The sequence below is a fragment of the Oreochromis niloticus genome, linkage group LG11, assembly GCF_001858045.2.
Source record: "Oreochromis niloticus isolate F11D_XX linkage group LG11, O_niloticus_UMD_NMBU, whole genome shotgun sequence".
In the NCBI taxonomy this organism is placed as follows: Eukaryota; Metazoa; Chordata; class Actinopteri; order Cichliformes; family Cichlidae; genus Oreochromis; species Oreochromis niloticus.
In genome coordinates, this window is record NC_031976.2 from 22383589 (window position 1) to 22404567 (window position 20979).

At 43.0% G+C, this 20979-nt stretch overlaps 1 protein-coding gene across 1 annotated transcript; it reads left to right on the forward strand.

The window, feature by feature from the left end:
- The first annotated feature begins 6470 nt into the window (after positions 1–6470).
- On the forward strand, positions 6471–20405 carry LOC102078953 (myocardin). Its single transcript, XM_005455378.4, has 16 exons — positions 6471–6784; positions 7727–7895; positions 9968–10021; positions 11727–11782; positions 12166–12232; positions 12990–13115; positions 13212–13402; positions 13582–13722; positions 15375–15540; positions 15648–15810; positions 15910–16051; positions 16194–16790; positions 16890–16988; positions 17148–17285; positions 17372–17426; positions 17516–20405. The coding sequence occupies exons 2-16, from the start codon at positions 7841–7843 to the stop codon at positions 17932–17934; spliced, it is 2469 nt and encodes an 822-aa protein (XP_005455435.1). The 5' UTR covers positions 6471–6784; positions 7727–7840; the 3' UTR covers positions 17935–20405.
- Positions 20406–20979: the final 574 nt, after the last annotated feature.

The following is a 20979-nucleotide window of genomic DNA, read 5'->3' on the forward strand; positions in this document are numbered from 1 at the left end:
CTCTCTGTTTCTGCTCTTTCTTTTCCTCCACTTTAAATAGTATAACCAGACTGTATTTACATATCGCTCCCACTGTTTTGTGCATCTGTATAGAGTGTGTGTCTGGGTAAGGACACTGTGACCTGCAGGCTGGAGGAGCTGGAGATCAAACCACTGACCTTCCAGTTAATGAACACATAGTTCTGCTTCCTGAGCTCCAGATGCCCCGTTTTTAAAAAACCAAAACAAATTCCTTTTTATGTGTGAAGCTACAACACAAAACCAGAATACACCCGCATACAGCTTCAATCATACATCCATTAAATTATAATCTAAGACAATTTTAATATAATATAAACTATTACAATTGAGTGTTACATGCAGACTTTTGCCAAAAACAAAAGAAAAAAACTCTACATTGTATTAATTTCCCTGTTATTTCTCTAATATTTTACTAATTATAATACATTATAGCAGAAAGACATCACCCCGTCCTTTCTCTGTGCTTGTTGCGATTTAGATACAAGTTTCAAGCGTCACAGTTTTCATCACAGTGATAATAAAACTGTCGCTTCCAGTTAAGCTAAGTCTGGTTGAAGTCGGGTGATAAATGCAATCCATTTTGATCACAGTTCCATGAACTTATCCTGCTGCACTTTTAGGGAAAAGGAGAATATTCCCATTAAGTTTGAACAAATCTTCAGTTTGTGTCTGATCACTTTTTTGTCAGGGAAGAACAGCTTTTACCCTCCTACAGGTAGTACTCTCATTCAGTATTTGCCTTCTTGAGTTTGGATCTTTGTGCCGAGGCACTTAAATTCACTGTCAGAGCATCAAATGGATTTCACTCTAAAATAGCCTGAGTTTTGAACACTCCCAGAATAAATGGCAATGATTACCCACTGATGAGCCACATATCCTCCAACAATTCCTTCCTACACCTTGGTACTTTCTCTGGGCAGCGCTAATAAAAAAATCTTATAACGTTTTTCCACTCAAATGGCCTCCAGGGATATGAAAAGCATAATTCCCCAATATTTTCCCATTCTTCTGCAGATACAACTATCTTCACTTCACTTTTCCATTTGTCTGTAATACGTTGGATGCTTACTTCTAAGAATTGCAAAGCCTCGATATTATTTTATATCTGCTTTCTTGTTTGTTTGTTGATAGGAAGACATTCAATATATCGGTTTCTGCTTTTTTCTCAACCCCTCCTTATGATTTAATTTATCCTCTCCAAACCATGTTTTTTCTGTGTCCTGTGTCTATAAAGCAACAGTAGGCTGTTAGGTCTTTACTAGTCCATACTTTAAATCTGGCATCTTTTGGGGGGTAAAATCTGAGTCATTATGTTTATTTCTCCCTCTAAGTCACATTTTTTGATTACTTTCTGGCAAAATCTAAAGGCCAACTTTATTCTAGTGTTTGTTTGTTTTTTTAATTTTTTGTTCACTTTTTAGTTTCCTTTCTGCTATCATAGCTCGTACTAGAGGTCCTAAAGTTTTACTGTTCTCTATCTCCTTCCACCTTGCTGTGTAGGGACTTATTATTGCTCAAGAGGTAAAGCTGGTAGTATGAAGGTTGGTGGTTCGATCCTTGGCTGCTCCAGTCTGCATGCTAAACCCAAGTCGCTCTCCAATGCATCCACTGGGGTATGAATGTTAGACAGAAAGCACTTATGCATAGAAAAAAGTGCTTGTATGAATGGGTGAATGAGGCAGGGTGTATAAAATGCTTTGAGTGCTCAGGTAGAGTAGAAAAGCACTATATAAGAACCAGACCATTTATCACATTGTGGATTGCACAACACGGCCTCCCCTTTCAAGTCTTTACACAGCATGAAGTAATTCCTCTTAGTTAATTTGATCCATTTTGCCAGATTAATCACCACAGAGGAGACTTTCCATGATTTCCTATGATTAAGGAAAAAAAAAACATTAAGATTCGTGGATCTGCTTGGGTGTGCAGGCTGACCACTTGGACAGCCTCCAGGGAGTAATTGAGTTTGGAAGCCGGACCTTGGAGCCGGTTTTTTGCACTCTCTCAATTTTCTGCTCCATTTAAACCATGGAGAGGTAAGCTGGAGATAAGTTATTAAATACTGTATCGCTCAAATGACCTGACTGGGTCGTCATGGGCGTCCCATTCTTCATTTCTACGCCGGCCATTGTGCTGTTTGAGCAGCGTTGGCCTCCTGAAAGGCTTGTGCTGAGCACCATTGTGTTTTCGTTTGGGAAATTCACTTTTACAGAGGGTCAGTGGAAGGAGAAAGGTGTGCAGAGTGTGAGGATCAAAGGTTAACCGAGGAGTTTATTAAGAGTGGTTAATTTACTCCTGTGAAATGCCCTGTGCTCGCAGATAGCCGAGCATTAAAAAGCAGATATTTTAGCTTTACCTCTTTGAATTTTTTTTAATTACAAGGAGACTTTGAAAAAAATAATACCACTTTATTACCATATTTTCTGCAGAAATTGCACTGCTATCAGTGCAGCTTCAGTTTACAATTTTCAAGTTTGTCTTAAAACAATGCTAACAAATCCCATTCACATCGTGGGTTAGGACTGTAAGTAACTTTAATTGCTCCCCTTGTTCATGCCTGTGAGAGGATCCCTCTTAATGGCACTTCAGTGTAGAGATGGGGAACAAAATCCACAATCACAGCTCGCTGTAAGAGCTCTGACGTTAGGCTGAATTTAATATGACTCAGAAATATGAATTTTAATGAAAGAGGTGGCTTACAGTATGTTCAGGAACCAAATTCCCTCTTTGTATTACTACTTTTCTGCCAAAGGCCAACAAGGACACTCTGTCCATGGAAGCTAAAGTGTTAAAAACCTTTTAACTAGAGCAAACATCAGCTGGATTTGTACAAATTCATCCTGAGGAAGCCTCATATTTTAGAGTTTTAGAGGTCAGTTTGGCACAAAAGAGGACCGCGTTTTGTACTCCATCTGTTCTGCCGGCCTAATATCGAGAAGCAATGACTTCAGTGCCAGTATGGACAGGAAGAATGATTACAGGCAGACAGGCAGACTGGAAAAATACGAACCTGTCAAAAAAATTAAGGGAACACTTAAATCACACATCAAATCTTGATGAATGAAGTACTCAAGTTGAAAAATTTTACTTACATACATTTCTGATTGAGAACAAAATGACATAAAATCAAATAATGATTGTCCTTGGAAACCAAAATTTTAAAACTTTTTTAATGCTGGAAAAATTTTTCATGTGACCATTAATTAGTCATTTCATTAGGCACACCTTGATAGTACCCGTTTGCCTGTCGAAATGTCTTCATGACACGGATTCAACAAGATGCTGGAAACATTCCTCAGATATTTTGCTCCATGTTGACATGACAGCATCACGCAGATGCTTTGATAAAGATTTGCTTCACATCCATGATGTGAATCTCCCTTTCCACCACATCTCAAAGGTGCTCTACTGGACTGAGATCTGGTGACTGGAAAGGCCATCTGAATATCTGGACATGATCAGCAACAATACTCGGGTGTTTAAATAGAAAATATCCTCCACACTATTGCACCAGCAGCAGCAGTCTGAACTACAAGGCACGCTTTATCCATATCTTTGTGTTGTTTAGATCAAATTCTCACCCTACCATCTTTATATCACAGCAGAAATGGAGACTCATCAGAGCAGGCGATGTGTTTTTCTCGTCTTGAGCCTGTGTGAATTGTAGCCTCAGTTTCCTGTTCTTAGCTGACAGATGTGGCACCCAATCTTAAATCTTCTTTTTTCCACATTCTGATGCTCAGATTGAACTTCAGCAGGTCATCTACGTCCTGTCTACATGACTGAATGCACTGACTTGATGCAGTGTGATTGGTTAATTAGATATTGCTATTGAAAGTTTATTTTTTTAAATATTGCTATTAGCTGATTTCAAAACTGTAGACTAGATGACCCATCTCCTCCATTTTATAAAAAAAACCATGTCACCTAACAGCTCCTCACTTTTTTGTTGAAGAAGCCAATTGAAGTGCTGCTTACCTACTGTGAAGGTCACTTCGAGGGTTCACTTAAATCGGTGCCCTTCTATCAGAACGAGAAAGAACAACTGGACACAAAACAGATTCGAGCCCTTTAATTGACACCACTGGGCTGTTGCGTTGCTGAGCTTACAAGGTCCTCAGCGCGCGATGAAGATGATGAATATTCAACCAGTTGAATGTGTGAGCTCAGCAGTCCAGCTGGAGATGTGTGTGCACTGTACAGTATGCGCGCTTCTCTGTGTGTGCTGGCTGCTAACTATCCAGATTGCACCGAGCTTCAAAGTGCAGTGACTGACAGACAGATGGATGATAGACAGACGGAGGACAGAAATCTGTAGAGTCCGTGTTTGAAATTTCCTTGTGTGTGTGTGGCTGTGTTTGTGCTGCGTGAAGTGGAACGGGCAGCAGGCCTGAGTGGCACAAGGCACATCGCCAAGTGATTGAAGTGATAAAGGTAGAGGAGGAGTGGAGAGACGGACTAGAATAGATCCAATGATGAACGACCAGGGAGAGGCAGCAGATGTAATGAAGTGAGCTCGGCGTGTGTGTCTGAGCTTTTTATTCCCTTTGATACATTTGGCACTTTGATATGTTTGTTGTATATCTGCTCTGTTGCATCACAGACAGCCCATTATTGTCACTGAGAGCCAAAATGATGTAAAGCTAAACAAACCATGAAAGCTTTTTTTTTTTTATCCAATGTATATGACTGTCATTGCACAGTTCAGCCACGCGAGGGCACACTTACACTTAGGATGTGCTGCACGTCTGGCTCATTCTCTATGTCAAGCCTCTCAAATGGTGGAGAGATACTTACACCAGGGTGAAAGGCAGAAGACAGCCACTCTCTTGAGAGCTGCATCACTCAAGCTCTGCAAATATAACAGACTGAGGAGGCGGTTACGACTAAAATATGAAATCAGTGAATGAATTTTACAAGCCAAATGATAGACAAAGTGAGTTTTAGCTCATTAGCCACATAAAAAAGATGGGTAAGCCCAGAATAGCACAGAGAAATATGATATCAAGAGGGAAGGGTTAACAGCGTGCAAGCTAATTCGCTCACCAGACACAGTGCAGGATTAACACTGTGGAGTCTGTCTGTGCATATGTGTGTGTGACAGAGAAGGAGGGTAACAGGTGTTAATCAGAGAGGGAGTCCCTGCTGCAGAGCAGAGGGTGAAGCTGTGATGGGGGGAACCAGAGGAAAAAGCAATTACATCACCTTCCCTACAATAACATGGCATGCTGTCAGTGTTTATATATATGTGTATGTGTGTGTCGGAGCAGTGTGTAAAATGCTTTTTACGGGGCATGAGAGGAAAAGCTGTCAAAGGTGAGATTTTATAATGATGACAAACACAGACGTACTGTGCAAATGGCACCTGAAAGAGCGCTCTGTCTATAACATCTATTAAATTAAGGTTCCCATTCATTTTGTCTTCCATTAGTTGTTCCATTTTGTTCCATGGCAACCGTAATTGGCCCATGCAGTGCTATCTCTGCTCCGTGTTCTCTGATTAGTGGATCTCCGTGTTGGTGTCTTTCTCTCCGTATCAGATAAAAGGAGCTTCAACCCACTGTCTCCCTGTCACCACACTTCCTGTCCTCACCAGTAAGACTTCCGTCATGTGTGTTGGCCTCCTTTCCTCACCAACTTTTACCCGTCGCCTCTTCCTCCGCCTCTCTACCTCCCCTCTCTGCCTCCCTTCCTCTCCATGACCTGCTGAACCAGCACACACCCGCCTGTCTGTCAAAGGGACTGAACAGGTGTCTCTGCTTCAACCTCACTTCCCCCACTTTTCCCCCCTCCCCTCTGCAGCATTAGCCACACATATATACACACATGCATGTACACACACGTATGTATACATGTGTAGACAGCATGCACGCACTGGCAAACACTGCTTGCTTTTGAGGTGAAACTTGGCTGGTTTTGCTGGAACCACACTGTATAGTGTATGCTGACGGTCACTAACTTACTGACCTGTGACTCTCTGTGTGGCGTCTCATACACACACTCACACACTTGCACACTTGCACATACACAGAACAGTAAATCACTTTAAGGGGGGTGACCTAAAGGTGTCTTGACAGGAGCATATGAGCCTGCAGTCGTGCTTCAGTACACGACTTGAAGAGAGTCCAAAACACTCTTCTTCTAGCTGCTTTATAATAAACTACCCCCCCCCCCCCCCCCCCCCCTTAAAGAAATCCTCCTTACACTTTTCTATCATCACATCATGCGTCAGTCCAGCTCCTAACATTAAATCGACTGCTCTATCCTCTTATATGTTAAAGTCAAGTGCAACAAACACAGAAGTACTTATTGTCCTGTAATCTGTTCCTCACTCTGTCAGTCTGCAGATGTCAAGGGGGTAAATTGCTCCAAGCAAAAAGAGAGGGGTGGGGGGATTGGTGGGGGTGAGGTCACTGCAGGGGAGGGGTGAAGTTTGACAGTCGCTCACAGTTGGCACTGATGATCCAGGATGCTTTGGGGCAGACGGGGGGGAGAGGGGCAGAGAGAGCGAGGCAGAGGTAGAGAGGGTGAACTTCTATCGGAAGGAGGACGAAGGAACCGCAGATCCTTTCCCTCCTTGCGTTTCACCTTCAGGAAAAAAAAAACAAAACTAAGGATATGAAAAGAACATGAAAGAAAGAAATCGTCATTAAACGCACTACGAAGTTCTCTCTTTCCCTCTCTTCCTCCATCTCGCACCTCTCCCAATTTAATCTTAAATCCACTCCAATTTCCCCCGAGGGTCTCAATTCTCTCTTTTCCTGTAAGTATTCTCTTTCATTCTCTTGCTTTTATTCTCTCGGTGTTTTTCAGTTCCTTCTTGTGACTCAGCACCCTGCTGTGAAACAATGCCTGTGCCAGACGTGAAATCTCAATCAATTGCTTGTTATTTGATTGCATTAATGAACGAAAGGCCTTCTTTTGGACTCTTTAGGCTGTAAATAAGTGAAGTGTGTGCATTTATCGGATTGGGAATAGGGAGAGCTCTGCGGTGATTTAGTATGCATAACCTCAGCTATTCCAGAGTGTGTGTGTGGTTTTGTTTGTGTGTGTGTTTGTAGAGTCCCTTCAAACAGGCTTCCTTTGGGTGTTTTGTGGCTGGCCAGTTCAAATCAATATTGTTAATAGGTTGTGTGTGTGTGTGCACTAATGCAGCTCATGTAGATTCCCAGCTCTCTCTCTATTTCAGAGTCAGCTCATCTTCTTTTTAGCGGAAGGCACATTTTTGGTCTGCCGTCCCCGGCTCCATGCTGTAGGTGTTGCGAGTTCGTGTTTGTCCGTCGCAATCAGTGTCCTCCAGCCCTGACGTCCAAGTATTTGCTGGGGTTTCTGTCTCCCTCGCTCACTTGAACTTGACTTTTTCTCCTAGTCTTCTTCGTCTGGCTCCTTGCCCTGTCTCTCTCTAAAAGCCTCCCGTCTGTTTAATTCTCTGTGTCGTTAGTTCTGTCTCTGTGGGTGGGCCTTGTGACTCTCTGTGTGATTATGACAGGCTGTCTATAGGGAGGCCTGCTGTTGCCAGAGCGGCTAACCATAAAGTTCAGTCTGCCTGTAGGTCTGAGAAGCTTTTCGTCTCTATTTCCTCCTCAATGTATCTTCGCTATGCTTTGTGTGCCTCTATCAATATTGGTTTATGTCTATCAGTGGATTAACAAGCATCTGTCTCCCTCTCTCCTCTGCTTCCTCCGCTCTTCTGCATTCCCAACAGCGAGAGACAGAAGGAGAGGAGTCCATTCCTCCTGGTAGGGTGACACCAGGAATTTCCTCTTTCTCTCTGCTCCACTTCCTCTCTCTCGTGCCCCCAGCGTCTCCCCCCTCCACCATGACACTGCTGGCCTCCGAGAGGTCGCTTCTCATCCGGAACAAGTTCCGCTCAGGTGAGGATTTGAGCTCATGCCAATTAAAGGAGAGAAGGACTCATTTTCCCACAACAATGGCTTTTCACCTCAGGCGCACATGCATGATCATCAATATTTTGAGTTGAAATGTTTGCAAAGATTATTGGCTAGTCAGTCACACTGTTGATCATGTGATCAATCCAGCGAAGGTTATTGATCATGGCGAATGGATTTAGTGATTGCTCCCTACAGACAAACATATGGAGATGTCTTGAACAGAAGTAAATCCGCTGACCCTGAGGATAAAGATCTCTGAATGTTACTGTCTGACACTTCAATCAGGAAACGGCTGGTTTGTTGTGCTTATGGAAAAAAAACCTGACTGTGGGTCTTTACCAGAAAAGTCCTCATTATTTGAAGATTCTGAAAACCAGATTTCAAATCTATGTCTTATAATAATTCATGTCCAAATGACAAACAATCAGACCTTACCTATAAAAACCCCCTCAGAGTTACAATTATTATTATGTTAAAAATGTAACAGTGAAAAGCTCAGCTAAGCTGCTTCACCATGATGGTGAGTGTGGTTTGATCAGATTTGAATGACAGTTGTAAAGCAGCAAAAGCAAACGACCCCACAATTATCCTCAGATGTTGGTTCTGATATTGCTAAAGTAGGAAGAGGTGCACAAAACCTTTTGTCTGACTCTCGTCCACATCAAATCAGCCATTAAGGGTTTGCACAAAAGCAGAAATCCCAAACGTAAAATAGGCACAAATGGCCTGAGTTTAAAGGAGAATGATGTCTTCATGCATTCCTACCAAAATGTAAATATCATTGTCAGTGATAGGTGTGATAATAACCTAAGAGTGAACCGTTCAGGAGGCAGCCAGCAGTCTGTGACAAACAGCATTAGGCAACCCTTCCCAAGCTACACGATGCTAGTTTCCCCAACAAGTTGCAGCGGCTGCTGCTGAGTTCCCACGCAGCTGTCGTAAACGGCTGGCAAAATAGAACGGCGAGAAAATGACACAGACAGTCCCCTAGGTGTGCAAACACCTGCTGGAAAACTTGATTCTATAAGCAGCTGCTCTAGAAAGTGTACATACACATAACTGAGCTGGAGGAATATATTTTATCTACCACTATATCCAACTTGTTGATCTCTTTGTCAGCCAGCATTATGATCGCACTTAATTCGAACTTGCACATATTGGATGATGACATCCAACTGAAGAAAATAACAGTGATTATTTATAGCTTGTGGCCACTTAAAACAAAGTACCTGATAACTCTTTGTCTTTGTTTTTCACAGCTTTAAAGCTGTCGGCTCTTCATCTGGAGCATCTCTGCAGAAATTTGTAAAGATTTTAAGAGAATTGCTGAGTTTTTGGTGCAAAAAGGGAAAATGTATTCGATTATATTTATTTGGACCTTCGGGAACAGTTAAACTACCGTAACACTGCTTCCCTATCCTGTTTTAAACCCAGGGGACTGATACGTAAGGCTGCTTTAAATACAGATCTTGAAAACTTTTAAACTTTAAAGTTAGAAAGGCAGGAAAGAGCAGGAAGAGTATAGTTAGCAGCACAAATGAGAGTGATGTGAGGAGGAGGGCACGCATGAGAGGCTTGTGGAGAGAACGGGACAGCTGAAGGGGGGGATGGGACCAACAGAAATAGACATACTGAGAGATAAATAGTTATTGCCCTCAACCCCCCCCGAGCAGTCCTCTCCTACCCTCCCCTTGTCAGGTCTCTCAGGTCTCAATGCTTACTGAAATGTATCATGCGAGGCGGGGGGTGGGGACTTTGTGTCACGGGCACAGCCCTTCCTTGCTTCACCTGTTTGTGTGTGTATGTTGATATGTGCGTGCCAGCATTCAAGGAGATATATAATCTACAAGCACTGCAAAGTCACGGGCTAACATGAGTTTGAAGGCCATATCATTTAACAGTCTAGCATTGCTTAACTCCGAGCTTCCTACGTCAGTCTGATTTCTTATTCCAGATATGTAATTTTGCCTTCAATGAAATGAAACTAATGTACTGTTCCATCAGTGTAATACTTAATCATTTTCTTGGTAACACAGCTCAATCTTGTCTTTCAGTCCTGCAGCTGAGGATTCAGAACCGAAGGCTGAGTGAAATCAATGCAGACTCAGGTTAGTCTACGTGTATCATTAACATTGTGATTGATCCATGTACACTATGACTGCAGGGTGCATTTCATATTAATGATCTTCAAGTCACTTCTTTTCAGTGGAAGGCGATTGCTCATTGATTTGCCCAGTTTTTTAATTATTTTTTTTTAGATTTTACTATACTGACCTTTTCGTCTTTTGTAACAGCAAAATGGTTGGATTAATGCTGAATTTATTTATATATTTAAAAACCTTTTTTTGTACATGAATCTAGAAAACTTATTATTTATTTTTTTTAGGTATTTCTTAGCCTTTAGACAAACTGGTGACCTGACCTGGCTGTAACCTGCCTTTCACCTCATTATGGTTAGGCTAGGCTCGAGCCCTCCCCTTGGATAAGTAATTAATCAGATGAATGGGTTTGGTTTTCTAAAGCCTGGAAACACAGTTAAAAGGAGGTGTGAGTTCCCACTCATGCCTTTTAAATTACAATATATTGAAGGTACTTTAGTTTTTTGCTCCCTCACTTTTAATGTTGTTGTATTTTATCTAGATGAATAATTCCAGCATTACCCCAAAAATGGATAAAATAAGAAAATAAGAGTATTTTTTAATACCATAAACAAAATAAAAAAAATATACCAGCTACTTTACTAAATACACCTACACGTAAATACTAGTACTGGGTTGAAATGGTCAGCAACAATACTCGGGTAGTCTGTGGGATTTAAACAATGCTCTGTTGCTATTTAGCTCAAAAGTGTGCCAAGAAAATGTCCACCACACCATTACACTACCACCAGCAGTCTGAACCACTGATACGAGTCAGGATGGATCCATACTTTCATGTTGTTTATGCCAAGTTCTGATCCTATCATCTGAATGTGGCAGCAGAAATTGAGACCCAGAGAACTGCCACTCACTGGATCGTTTCTCCTTTTCAGACCAGTATCTGTAAACTATAGAGATGGTTGTGCAGTAAAATCCCAGCAGATCAGCAGTTTCTGAAAAACTCACACCTGCTCATCAAGGACTTCCTCATTCTGATGCTCAGTTTGAACTTGCAAAGGAAGCTCATAAGCATTTAGTAGCTGCCATGCCATTAGATCATTAAATATTTGCATTAGCATGCAGCTGAGTATGTGTACCTAAAAAAGTGGCTGGTGAATGTAGATATTACTCCATATGTAAAAGCACATTTTTATTTTTACTTTAAAAAGTCTATTGCTGTCAGTAGATATGCACTTTATTAGAAAGGGGAAAAGTTCACACGCAATTAAGACACGAGGATAAATATATAAAGCTGGAACAATCAACAATCATTATCTGAAGATGTGAGCATAAATAAATTGTGTCATGCACAGAATTCAAAGTGTCGAGTGCAGAAATGTATTAAAAAGCAGACAAAAACAATCCCCATCCGACAGGCAGGCACCTTGCTTCACTTCCCTCCTGGCTGCAGGTTACTCTGTTTTTGATGCCTGCCAACACAAAAGAGTGTCTGAGATGCTTCATGCTGTAACTTGGAAGGATCATTTGAAAGCTGACGCTGCTTTGTTGATGCACCCCATCACCTGAGTTTCTATTCTTCTAGGCTACTGTTCTCCGAAATAGTCTAATATGAGAGTTTGGATGTTTGGATTAAGAAAAACAAATGATTTTTTTTTTTTTAAACTCTGCTTTGTCACATTTCATCTTTAACTGCATGTCTGTCTGATTGGAACAGGGCTGAAATCCACGTGTCCGCCTCAAAAAGCTGAGAAAGACCAGAGTGAAGCTCTGGTGAGTTGAATACTGTCTTTTTTAAAAACAAACAAACATATATACAGCAGCAGGACATTCTCACACTTCACATCAAACACTGATTTTGAAGCACCCAACACATTTGAACCCTCTAAATATCTTTATGAATCTTGGTTGGTGATTATATTAGTAAGAGTCCAAATGTCAGGTTACTGCTGTGAAATCATAAGAAATATAATTCATGATTAAGTCTCTTCTCACCTAAAGAAAACTAATTTGCACTAGTTTCAATAGAAAATCTCCCAACACCTTCCAACAATCCTGGTGTAATAATATGTCATTAGGCTGCACTGACAATAAAGTTTTATTCAACTTTCCTCTGGGCCTTGGCTGTTGGTTTGACCCACTGTTTCCTGATGCAGCGTCTAACTGATGACGGTGCCACTCAGAAGTTGCCTCCTGGTGGTCTGAACGCTGAAACTGCACAAGGTGATACCATGCCCACAGTAATGTTGCTGTCTCCTCCTTGCTTTGCTCCCAGCATAGCTCACTGTAACACACTTCCCCTCCTGTCCATTTCTCTCTGTCTGCGTTATATCATATCTGTGCTGTTCTCCGCTCCCTGTCGTACAGTAGTAGTAGTAGTGCAAAGATGTGAAGTGTGTAAATCTCACAAAGGGCTTTGTGTTTCATCAGCTGTCAGCGAGATTGAAATGTGACCTTGTAGCACACTGTAACGCTGCTTCACATGCAGCCGGCAGGACATATCAGGGATTGACAGCACGTGATAAACCTGTCAATCCAGGAATCAGAGTCATCATTTTCGGCTATTACTGACATCTCCCTCTCTCATCATGCCACTCACCTCCTTCTCCTCTAACCTGCCTTTTAATTTTAAAGTACTATGATTATAGCATCTGGCTTTTCAAAATGTCTAATTTCCTTAATAGTCCTTCTGTGACATTTTAAAAATGTGTGATTGCGCGTGTGTGTGCGTGTGTGTTGCGTTCCTTTCCAAGGGAATACATTTCCCCATGGGCAGCAGTGTTTACTTGTTTTTGATGCCTCTGCTGCTTTGAATCGGGACTGATCGCCTGTGGCAAAGCTGTTGTGCACGCTCACATTGCATATGTTCTGAAATCCTGTTGCTTCTCTTTCTCCTATCTTGCCTCTTTCCACTGATCTCCCATCTGTCCCGTTCTCCTCATTTGTCTGCACCATCCCTCCCACTTTCTCCCACCCGTAGAGCGGACTGCGTGTGGGGCCCACAGGCAGAAGAAAGCTCGCCAGGCGCAGGACCTCACTGAGAGGATCCAGCGCCCGCCTGGACCTGTGGAGCAGCAGCTCGAACGCACGCCGCCCCTGGAGAACGGTGAGTCAACACGCATCTGCATGAACCACCGCACACTTCCCCCCCCCCCCAGCCTTGTCTTTTGACCTTACTTCCATTTGCTTTTCATTTCCTCAGGTCCTGCCTCCCTCCCTCTGACTGCTGATGTCTTCGAAGATGACATCTCCTCCTCATCCTCACCCACGGAGCAGCACAGCACTCACCAATCACCAGCTTTTTCTTCATTGCCGAGGCTCTCAGGTGACCAATTACTGAGCGACTGCTCGGCTCTGGTCCCGACCCTTAACCACGGTCCCTGTCATGCTCAGGTGAGGGAATGGCACTGAGTATATAGTTTTAATAAAAACACACATATTTTGGATAAAATGTCTAATATGAGCTCTCAGTTATAACCACGGACAAACATATTAAAGCATATATTCAGTAGCTGTTGAGTTTATAAATAGCTTCATATGTCAGCTCTAATAATCTGATACTCTGCCTTCAGCCTGGTTTGGCAGTGCTCCCGGGAACCGAGGGCATCAGACAACCTATGAGCGTAAAGCTGAGTGACTCAAACTCCATGGCAACGACTGGGAGGCCGACTGGGATGTATCTGACCTCTCAGACCACACCCCTGCTGCCAAAGGTAAGCTGGGGTTAATGCATGCTCCTCCACATACAAGCCCCGCTGCTTTAAGCTACATGAAAACAAAGAAGAAAAGCCGTGCACATCTTGGTGCTGAAAAAGGACGGTTTGTGGAAAAGTAACATTTCTGAACTTCTGAGTTGCTGTCTTAAATTCTTAAATTATCACAAGCCACAAAACAAAATGCACGACATAGCATGATAAAAAAACCCCCTCATTTTTAAAATCTTATGCAATTCATGCATCTCCAACAGTTTGTACTCCATAAAGGACACATGCTGAGCAGCTGTCATGGACGCTTTCCTTTTTTTCTTCTATTTTCTGTTTTCGGTTGCTCTCATTCACAGCAGATCATCTGTTTCCATTCCTTCCAATCTTCTGCATCTTTGTCTGCATCTCCTTCTGTCACGCCAACCACCTGCGTGTCCTCTCTCATCCATGAACCTCTCTGCCTCTGCCTTTTTCCTACTCACCCAGCTCCTCCAGCTTTCCCAACATTCCTCCGACAGCGTACCCAGTATCTCCCGTCTGAAAGTGTCCAGACCAACTTAATCTCACCTCTTGTGCTTTGTCCTTGAACCATCCAAACTAAGCTGTCCCTCTGATGTACTCACTTTTTAAAATCCTGTCCATCTTTGTCACTCCAAATGCAAATCTCAGCACTTTTAATTCACCCGCCTCTGGCTACACCTCATATGTAACAGCTGGTCTCACGAGCATCTTGCAAACTTTCACTCTTGCTGGTACACTTCGAGCTGTCATATATACCACAGATCTTTACTGTATGTGGGGATGGATGTAATAAAACATCCACAGAGAGGGGGAGACATAAACTGCATCATTGTCAAAACATTAACCCTTCTCTACGCCTTTGACCCTAAAAGTCTAAATCACGGACCTTGACCTCAGACCAGTTTCATAATTGAATAACCTGGGTCATGTCGCTAATATTGCTACTTTGCATGTAATACTCTCTGCTTATATTGTTTCTCTTTTGTGTTCTTTATTTTTTACTTATAGTCCACTTTTAAAATTTCTAACAATGGTACATAAGTGTAAAAAACACGTACCTTCTGCATGCTCTGAAAAGATAAGTGTAAAAATGTGCATTTTGCTACACAGAGCTAACAAAAATCCTACGTGGGTGCTATTTGGTGAGTTGATTATTTTCTGTTTGTCATATGTAAAATTTTCATCTAGGAAACAGTGTTTACGTCTTACGCCTGTGTGTATGTGCTTGCTGTAGTGGTACTCACAGCAGGTGTACAACGTGAGAGATAAAAGACGAATGTAGAGGTCTTTAACCTAACAGGATGGTCACTCCTGTGTTTTTGGTTTTTTTTCAGAAACAATGCTCTGCTGTAAACTGCTCTGCATTCATTAATGTCAATTTGCACTTCTGGGGGACCTCAGTGTTTGCCCCAGAGGTTAACGCATTCACACATGAGCAGCTTGGTTATATGTCGGAGCCTGCGCATGCTGTCATCTGGGGGATTTGTGAGGCATTTATGCATTTCATGTAGCTTTTCTTGTAGCGTGCAGCTAATGATGTCATATGTGAAATGATTCGTTTGTTTTTTGTTTTTTTTAGTCTCATATGGTTTATAGTGTTCTTGAAATAACTCACAAGTTTTCTAAATGTGTCTTTATAGACAGCTCGGCCTCCCAACAACCCCTGCACCTCAACTCTGCCTCACTCCCTTAACTTCACCCATCTCCCCCGCCCACGGAAACCGCGGGACACCAAGCCCAAAATGAGGAAACTCAAATATCATCAGTACATTCCTCCAGACCAGAGAGGAGGGGCTGGGACAGGAGGTACCAATATAATTGGTTTACTTAAACAGCAACACTCATTCGTCAGATCAAGGTTTGCTCAGGTGATAAAGTGATTGAGTTTAGCCAGAATATTTACGTATTTTCAGGGGTGGGAGCCAAACAGAAGAGCCCTAACCCTACCCAGTCTTTAGACCCAGCCTATTCTGATCTTCTGAAACAGCAGCAGGTCTTCCTTCAGCTTCAAATCCTCCAGAACCAGCAGCAGCAGCAGCAACAACAACCACAAGAACAGATCACTGTTGTACCCAGGTACACAAACAGATTAATGGGTGATACAGTGTCAGGTATTTTATTATGATCCTACTCAGCTGATCTTTACTTGAGTTCATGCTCCTGTCGTTCTTTTAGTGGGGAATCTGGTGATCTGAAGTCTTCGGGAGCCATACCACAGAATCCCCAACCTGTTCCTGCCACAACCAACCACACCCCTACGGACACAAACCCTCCATCAAAGCCTGAGCTTCTCCCTGCTAATCTGGTTGATTTAACAGTAAGAAACCATGAACCATGTTTCTCAGAGAACAGAGACGCTGAAATGGCTTAAAATGTTTGAGAAATGATCCACAAATAAAGGACACCAAGTACCTACACTAGTATCTTTCCAACAGTAGCCTCCATTTCTTCTTCCTCAGGTGTCAGAGTTACGGCAGCAGCTGCGTAAGCGCGGCCTTCCTGTCTCCGGCACAAAGCCTGCCCTATTGCAGCGTCTTCGTCCTTTCCAGCTTCCCAGTGCTTGCCTCACCCCGGCTCCCCTCTGTCAGCTGGGTACCAGCCCGGAGCCACTCACCCCCTGCCCCTCATTGCCATCCAGCCAGAGCCCTGGCTCCAGCTCCAGCTCTGGGCTAGACTCGCCCAGCAGCAGCCCGAACCAGCAGCTTTATATCCAGGATAGGGCAATTCCTAATGGGATTCTCAGCAGCGCTCCAAATAGAGTTCCAAATGGAATTCTAAACACTGTCCCAAATGGTTTCACAAATGCTGCATCAGTCAGTTTGGCGGGGGAACCGTGCAGTCTCACCAACACGGTCTTCTTAGCTCCTGCCAGCACTGCCTCGGGAACTCCAAGTCCCAGTCTTCCCATGTCATCCTCCTCACCCCTACAGTGTGGGACTCCCTGGAGAACTGAGAAGGAGCAGCAGCAACAGCAGCAGGAGCTGAGTGTGGAGCTAGAGATGAGGGAGAGAATAAGGAGCAGGCCCAGAGACCGCTCCACATGTTCTGGCAATGAGGTGAGGACAGACAGACTCAGATTTCTGGTGTGACAGATGTTGATACGAGAAATGATCGTTTAATGATGTGACTGCTTTATAAAAATCTTTTTCCACCAGTCTTGTGGAGGATCCCTCCATCCGTTCCTGCAACAGGATCCGGGATGCTCTAAAGGGAAGCAAGAAACAGATGCACACGCAGAGGTGTTGTTTACACAGGTAAACATACAAAACAGAGCACACACGTCCTGGATAAATGGATATAAATTATTCTGCACAGTGGCACACTAAGCAGCCTTCCATCTAGGAGCATTTCTCAAACATGCAAACATGCGCATACGCCACCTGTCAAACAATTTATCTCTTCTTTCTAATCAGGTGTTTTGCTGCCAGCCCTGTGATGCAATTGGCAATGACTTTGAACTGCCAGTGCAGATTACAGCAAGTCCTATTCAGACCTTACCCTCTGTTCGCAGCTTGGAGGAAGAGCTACAGGAGGCTATCCAGAAAGCACAGGTCAGGAGTCTTTGGATGAACAGGAGATCACAAGGAGTATCTTTTGTTCTGTGAAATGAAGTATTTCTCTTTTCTTTGGCAAACAGATGGACCCTCGGCAGTCCATTGATGACATTCTAGATGAGCCTATTACTTCTGTCGGTGAGTCTCACACAATTAATAAAGAATTCCTTTTGACTAACACTCGTATTGCTTTCATCGTCTAATTCTTTGTACTGGCTCTCTTTCAGACTCCGTCAATGTGTCTGACCATAAATCTCCTGCCCACTCAGCCCGTTCTCCTTCCCCTCTTCAAAATGATCAGTCCCAGGCTTCCCAGCAGCACCACAAGGACGACAACTCCCTGCTTTCACCTCTTTGCTCCTCTCTCTTGTTGGAGCTTCCTCCATCACCTGCTGTAATAAACCCGAGCCAGGTAGTCCCACTTCCTCCTCCACCGCCCATCTGTACCTCCCCATTGCCATCCACCAGGAGGTCACGGAAACGACGGGCTCCAACACCGTTCGACGCTGCTGACTGGCTTGAAACACTGTCATCCGGCCTCCGCCCTCTGACCCCCCCAGCAGCTCCCTTTGTCGAGCCAGACTTGAGCCTGGATTCAGATCTAAATGTCAATCGAGTGCTGGACCTGATGATAGAGCAGTGGTGAGGACTTGTGAGGGGTGATCGCTCGTTATTTGTCAGTTCAGCTGTAAAAGTCACCGGCTCCACGCAATGTCGAGAGCTGGATTCATTGCAGCGATCGGATACAGCAGCTTTGACGGGACAATGAGAACACAAACACATGTGCACACTTGCACCCTATGCACACTCGTAGTGTTGTTTAAAAGCACTTGGGCTCAGCCAGAAATGGCAAACAAGCCACACATCTGTGGATTGACACACTCCACAGCACAATGTTTGCAGTGCAAAACAAAAGAAAACCTGGTGGCATATTAATTTAAACATGCTTCCTGGCTGTGCTGGGAGAATGTCGTTTCTGACTTATCTCCAAAACCCGTTGTCGGATTGGGTTGAGTGTGGCCCCTGGTGTTGACTCAGTCATTGAGTCCTAGCCATTCATAAAGCCCATTCAGAGTGTGTAAAAGCCAGGCAGAGCGCACAGCTTGTGTGTGGCTCCAGACCTTAACCCCGATGCCAGACACACAGTCGGCATGCAGGGGGAGAAAGCTGGCAGAAGCCACACACAGGAAGTGTGTGTACATGCTTGTGTGAAAGTGGGATCTGTGTGTGTGTGTGTATATGTGTGCTTTCCATATGACTGACTGTGCGAGTGCACACATGGCTGCTCTTGGCTGTATGTGTCCACATACAATGCTTCCAGGTGTATTTATCAGCATCCGAGCCAAAGCACTTGTAGTTATTTGTTTGTTTGCGATTAAGCGTGCCTGCTTGTGTGTGGCATGACTGATCTGTGAGAGGATACATGTGAAAAACACAGAAGAGAGGCCGCGGATTTACAGTAAGTGTCCACTTCCTAAAGCAGACATTTAATTGTGGTCCCTCTGCCAGCGGGCAGTAACTCCAGTGTAGTTATCCTGTGTAATCATCAGAACAACCACATTACCTTGTTCAAGCCGCCATCCTCCAGGAGAGCAATCAGGAAGCCACCCCAAAAATAGTCCCCGTACAAATGCACCAATCAGCCGAGTGAGACTTTCCTCATCACTTTGCAAAAACAGGTGGTCATTTTGTTCCCTGATTAACCCCCAACAGTGTCTGGCCTGCTCTTCGGTGCTTATCCTGCTACTAGCAAAAGCCAGATTTAGCACAATTTATAACCCAACACCAAGGCCACACCTGTTCACTTACTGCAAATGAATTCCTCCAATTTATTGCTAAGAATATTAAATGTTTGGTGCATATTTCAATATACAAATGGACCATTAATATTAAGAGAAAATGTATTGTAGCGTTAGCACAAAATACTGTGTTTTAGGAATGAAACATATCACGCGACCAGGTGAGCCTGTCAGTCGGAGCCAATACGCACATTTTCTTACGGGTGACAGTAATTTTGGCTCAAACTTCTACACGATTTACTGGTCGTGCAGTAGTGGGTACATTATTTGTTTGCATAATACACTTTCAGTGAGTTACGTCCATTCTCAACCCCACTTACCATAATGATATTAATGAAAAAAAAATCTGACAGAGGTTAGCTGCCATTAACCTCTGCTGTACCAGATGAATGCAATTCAGATACACGATCCCATCTACATAAATTTATTCTAGGCCCTTAATTGGTTGCATGTCCCATCAATCACTTTGGAGAGCTCTGATTGTCTAATTCCTGTCTAGAGCATTTCGATTATTTGATAAATAACCCAGAGTTCTTCTTTTATGTTATCATTATATCTGAAAAACGCATTTGTTCCCTTCAATGAAAGTGAAGCAGTGAGTGCAATTTGATTCATGTAGAGGGCACAGAAACTCGAACTCTAACTTCATACTACTGTACGTTCTTGTCTTGTTGTTTCTGTGTAGGCAATGTGTTGTTGTGGCCCGTCTTCCTGTTATTGTGGTGATAAAGCCAGCCACAGTGAGTTATTGGGATAAGATAATCTGTGCATCGGCAAACCTTCAGCTCAGTGCAACAGCTTTATGCTGAAGCAGTTCTTGTACAGCTTTCAGCACAGAGACTATGAAAATGCAGCTAAATGTGGATGGATGGCTATGATAATCATAGCGATCAATAAGCATTGCCTGCTGCAAAGAAAAAAAAAAGAAAAAGAAACGAAAAAATAGATTGGCAGGAGAGTAAGATGCTACCTCCTGTGACTTCCTCCGCTTTAGGGCTGACAACAGTCTTTTCCCTGTTTCTTATTTACTTCCGATCGTTGGTGCAGACTTTCCTGAAACACCCCAGAGACTGTTGACTAATTTAATTAAGCCAAGGTTTAATAATTCTGTTTTAAACTGAGTTAAAAACGTTGACTGAAAGCACTGGAGTGTTTCAGGTAACTGTGGTTTAGTTGCTGCTAAAATGCCTTATTCTGAAAATGTGAGACAAAACAAAATGTTTTTGCTTGTACGTCTATTTGTAACTTATTTGTGCAAATGTTTCTCTCCACAATGTATTTAAAAGCATTACAAAAATTAAAGTCTTAATAGATTTACTATATGCCTCCTCTTTCTTTCATCCCTGGACAGGAAGTTAAGCGATGTAGCACACTGAGAGAATTAACAAATGGATGAAGAAAGAACTACTGATCACTCCTTCGTTTCACAAGAGACTGTCCCAAATTACGTCTTATCAAATATTGATGACCACAAAGTAAATTAAATATTCATTTGTGCCAATATGCGTCTTAAATATCCATGAAACCTCGCTAACACCCACATAGTTCCATAGTTAATCTTCAAAATGGCACAGTATTATAATCCTGAAGAACAATAATACGCTTTCAAATGAAAAGCTGTAGAAGTGATAACGTATGATCTCCGATTACTGATCAGCACGACAGCGATATTATATAGAAAGTATAAAAATGAGGATCAGTCTCTTCATTCATAGACAGACAGGAATACAACACACAATTTCTTTGGCCCAGCTCTTTAAAGCTGCATATGCTGATAAGTTTAACCCTACCGCAGACAGGCCACAAAGAGAAGAAAGAAGATGAGACAATCTACTCTCTGTTTGACTTATCCACCCAGGGGTGAGAGTGTGTTTTCACAGGGGTAATACTCC

Bases quoted from the DNA above. Each gene is read 5' to 3' on its own strand.
- LOC102078953 (XM_005455378.4), top strand. From the start codon at position 7,841: ATGACACTGCTGGCCTCCGAGAGGTCGCTTCTCATCCGGAACAAGTTC. The intron at 15,541-15,647 runs GTACCAATATAA...ACGTATTTTCAG, and splicing joins AGGAGGGGCTGGGACAGGAG to GGGTGGGAGCCAAACAGAAG. The intron at 17,427-17,515 runs GTGAGTCTCACA...GCTCTCTTTCAG, and splicing joins TGAGCCTATTACTTCTGTCG to ACTCCGTCAATGTGTCTGAC.